The sequence below is a fragment of the Plasmopara halstedii genome (genome assembly GCF_900000015.1).
Source record: "Plasmopara halstedii genome assembly, contig: Scaffold_323, whole genome shotgun sequence".
Lineage (NCBI taxonomy): Eukaryota > Oomycota > Peronosporomycetes > Peronosporales > Peronosporaceae > Plasmopara > Plasmopara halstedii.
The window spans coordinates 1,544,953-1,548,997 of record NW_020187244.1 but is presented as its reverse complement, the minus strand read 5'-3'; the positions used below and the strand labels follow the sequence as shown (position 1 = coordinate 1,548,997).

Below are 4,045 nucleotides of genomic sequence, written 5' to 3'. Positions count from 1 at the left end.
AGCTCAAGCTATGGCTCTGAACTGCTGTAGTCGTCGACACATCTGTGTCGATGAAATCACAGAGCTCGCAGGAGCGTGATAGATTATTTCATATGTACCAGGGCGACAATACGAAGGATGTCGGCGTTGTGCCTTAAGTTTGACAAACTCGAACCGAAGATGGCGTTCTACGCGCACATCCACCTCCTTGTGGCTTCATAGTAAGCTAGACAGCGAGAAAAGTTCTAGTGCCGCTTAACTCATCGCTTAAAGAGCTTTTATCATCTGCAGCGGTTTCGACAGGGGCGAGCACCACAGATATTGTCTGCATCGCGGGTAAAGAAGCACCTCTTTTTCTGTGCGCGAAGTCGAGCGCGGTCCCTTTCCCTTGGAATTTCTTGGGGTACCAAGAAGCGAGCCTGGAGAGCTATTTGTTGGTTAAGCTCAGCTTATGTAGTGGCTGGGGGCCCGACTTCGTTGACGCCTAACGATCGAGTGATCGCGTCTTTCGCTTTAGTAGCGGGATCCGCCGAGCGGATGCCGATTCCACCCAAGGGTCTAGAGGTCGGAAAACGGACACGGCGCCCGCAAGGTTCGAGTAGGGCTCATATTGCCCCGTTGGCGGACGAGTGTCTGACTCGTAGTCGACTTCCTTTACGTCCTTGAGGAGGTAATCTGCCGCCCGTGGCGGGCGCGGTGAGCGGTCCTCGGTTGCCGAGGCCTTAGGATGTGCTTCTCGTGAAGCCTTGGACGTACTGTCCGGAGTTGCACCGCGTGCAGGAGACGAAAAAGGGCTTTGCCCGCGGGCGCCCTCGGAACCAGCGAGGTTGGGAATTTTCCATGTCATAGACACAGGGCTCGTTGAGCAGAGAATGCGTAAGCACGGTCATAGGGACGTGAAGGTGTCTTAAACACGCGAGCTTCGTACTAGGTGCAGTTAGATGTGAATTATGGATACTTTCAATTTTGATGGGGAGAGTGTAACGGGGATACATGTACCCTGGTATAAAAGGGAGAGTCACAAAAGATGGTGTGACCGTACAAAGGTGTGGATTACTCAAGTCGGTGTTATTACAAAATGGTGTGGTTACACCGCAAGAAGATCCACTACGTGGCGGAACTGCCAGTAATTATGCATATTGATTTGGGTTTAGTATGTGTTTATGAATTCTAAGGTTTTAGATATGGGCGTCTTTGCCGCAAATAAAACAGATAAATACCGTCTCAATTTTTAACGTTAGAGTTTATTTGCCTTATTAAGGTTTTGGTAACTCTTGGTGGTAGCGGATTGCGATCCGCTAGACTCGTTCTGGTTCGAACGCAAGGTCGGCGACATTAGTAAGCTGTATTCAAGCAAAGAGCTACAGTAGCCCTGCTGAAGCGTCGGCCGCTCGAATAGGCGGCCCAAGAAAACTCAATTATTACGTCATCCAAGCGAATTGCTGCAAGACACTCGGGCAAGTCTAAGTAGAACGAGAGGGATCCGGACTCAGCGACGACTCACCACAAACAATTTATCCAATAACACTTCACCTTATTCGACCATGAAGTCTCTCACCGGCTCAGTGAAGCCCAGAATCTGAAACAAGGTGCTGTTTACTAGCATCACCACCACCATTTGGGCTTCCTGTCAAACGTTTGAGCCATCCGACGGCAAAGAACATTGGTCTCTCCTTGCTCGCGATAAAGATGATAAGCTGGACGCAACAAGTTCATGACATCCAAGTTTCGTTGTGGTCAGCGATCAGATATTTATCGCATCGGCAGGAGTTAGGACGTGGTCGCAGCGATCCCTACCAAAAATGCGTGGATATCCGTCAAGCAGTCAAGCAACGAACTTGAGCCTCATTGTGGATCAAATGATACGATCCAGAATATATGGATTCTTGCTTTGAAAACCGAAGCTTGTATTGTAAGATTTCACGACGTTGATGATGGTTTCTCGAATTTACGTTCGACCAGAAACGGTAACTTTGAAATTACTAAAGTCGCCGAGGAGGTTGCAAAGTACCTAGAGCTCATCGTCGCCAACAATTAAATTCAGACCCAAATTTCGAGCGGTCTATTGAGCGAGAGCTGTACCAACTTGCTACTTCTCATCACGGTGAGATCGTGCTGTGCCTTCGATGGCGACGATTTCTCAGATAACTTTTCTCTTGCTTCTTCCCAAGGCGAAGAACTGCGTAGGAGCTCGCCTGCCGACGATGTTTTAAGTTTATGTCCTGCACGACAAGGATAGTGGTATCGCAATCAAGACCTATGGCGAAACTTGCCATAGTTGCAGCATTGAATGTTCTGTTGTATGGGTTTCACAATCAGCCAGACACATTGCCAGAACTCTGGCTTTCGCTGAGCCATCATCTCAAAAAAGGAAGGTGAGTCAGCAGTGCTCCGTGGTGCCGCCACTCAACTTCTGCCGGTGCTCCTCCGTTCCCGTTCCAGCCTCACAGCAGAAGCAAACAGTCTGCGTGAAGCCTTTGTCACAAGACTGCGATCGTGAGTTACGACCGCTGGCGAGACAGGTCCAGTACGTTGTCGAAGACAGTCTCTTGATGCATTTCTGTCGGACCGACGTCCGGACGTGCGATTCGTGCAGTTCGTAGAAAAACACTTTGTTTGTCTGAATGATGCAGTTCTTCATCATAACGCAAAACATCACAAATCTTCTGTTTTCACGCCTCCATTCTATATGGTTTCGCTTCATGAAGTCTAATATAAAATTTGTGAGTAGGCAAAGATCCACCGCCTGGGCTGAGATTAGGAATAAATTAGGATCAAATCAATCTTAAACCAACACTAGGGTTGAGGTCAAGGTCGATCGTTGGTCCTATTGGGGCTAGGGAACAGACGATAAAGGGTGGGCCGATTATGCACGTCCAGATATGCCCCAATCAAACGCCAGATAAAAAACATTTGTATCCACCGAGTCTTTGAGGGAAGGATGATTCTTTCTCGGACGATGAACGCTAGGATAACCATAATTTAAGCCATCTATCGAGTGAAGATGAGCGCGTTGCGTTTGTGATATCTAAGCTGGAAAGCCACACGGAGAATGGGCACTTACGTACAATATAACGTGGAAGATACGCTTCCAGCATAGTTTGAAGCGACATATCTCGTAGGTTCACGGACCTCCTAGCGCGAAATGTAGAAGCCGTTCGAAGCACTTATCCATCCGTCAAGGAAAGCAAGAGCTTTTTGCTACTTTAAGGTCAGGAGTGGAGGATTAGCAAGCTATGCCCGAAAATTAAGAGTTCTTGCCGTGATGGCGGCGGAATTTTCAACAGAGGCGGTGATAATAACTTAATATTGTCTTATTGGTCGATATCAGAATTGGTATTACTAGCACCATGACTTCCGCATACGCCCTACCGCTTTTGAAAGACATCGGAGTCAATAAGGGGCTCGACATTTTGTTCCACGAGGGCTGTATAGGATACTTGAAGTGGAGGCTCGGTGAAATGCAAAGGCGATAAATTTGAGCAAAGCTAAGGAGAGATTAAGATTCTTGGCTACTGAGCACCTCCCCAATAGATGCAAATGTTTCAGCAGTGGGATATCAAAGCTTTTTCTCCTTGCGTATCCCGCTTGCTCACGGCTGAGACACATGCATGGTCAAACTTCCACGATAGGGTAAACGACAAATCCCTCATTGGGCAGCATTAAGTTCCTGTTGTCTGCTTTCCATCTATTATTAAATGTCTGGATATATTGCACTTTGTGTAGGTCGTGTTCAACTAAATCCAACCCTAGAAATAGCGGCCATTCGAGAGTGGTGGGAGCGACAGCCCAGGACTGTTGATTCTGGGTATCTATTACCAAGCTTAGTGCAGCCGTGAAAGGGTTGATTGATTAAGTTGTTTTATTGAACACGTACGACGCGACTTTCAAAAACAGTTGCGCTACGCATAGGCATTGAAAGTGTCAAATACAGATACGATATTTAAGCGCTTGCCACGGATTCAATAGTGCAAGTCTTGACGTGGATGCTGAACCATTTTTGAGATAAGATCTTTATAGTTATGACGCTACTTGAACACCATGAGGCATGAACTACCGGAGCTAA

General features: G+C 47.3%; 1 protein-coding gene across 1 annotated transcript; it reads left to right on the top strand.

Annotated features, from left to right (window-relative positions):
- Window positions 1-2,238: 2,238 nt before the first annotated feature.
- Window positions 2,239-2,479, top strand: PHALS_08808 (uncharacterized protein; the record flags this gene model as incomplete). The annotated part of the gene is made up of 2 exons (XM_024724224.1): window positions 2,239-2,354; window positions 2,422-2,479. 2 exons carry the CDS (start codon window positions 2,239-2,241, stop codon window positions 2,477-2,479), a joined length of 174 nt encoding a protein of 57 aa, XP_024575123.1.
- Between the last annotated feature and the right edge of the window lie 1,566 nt (window positions 2,480-4,045).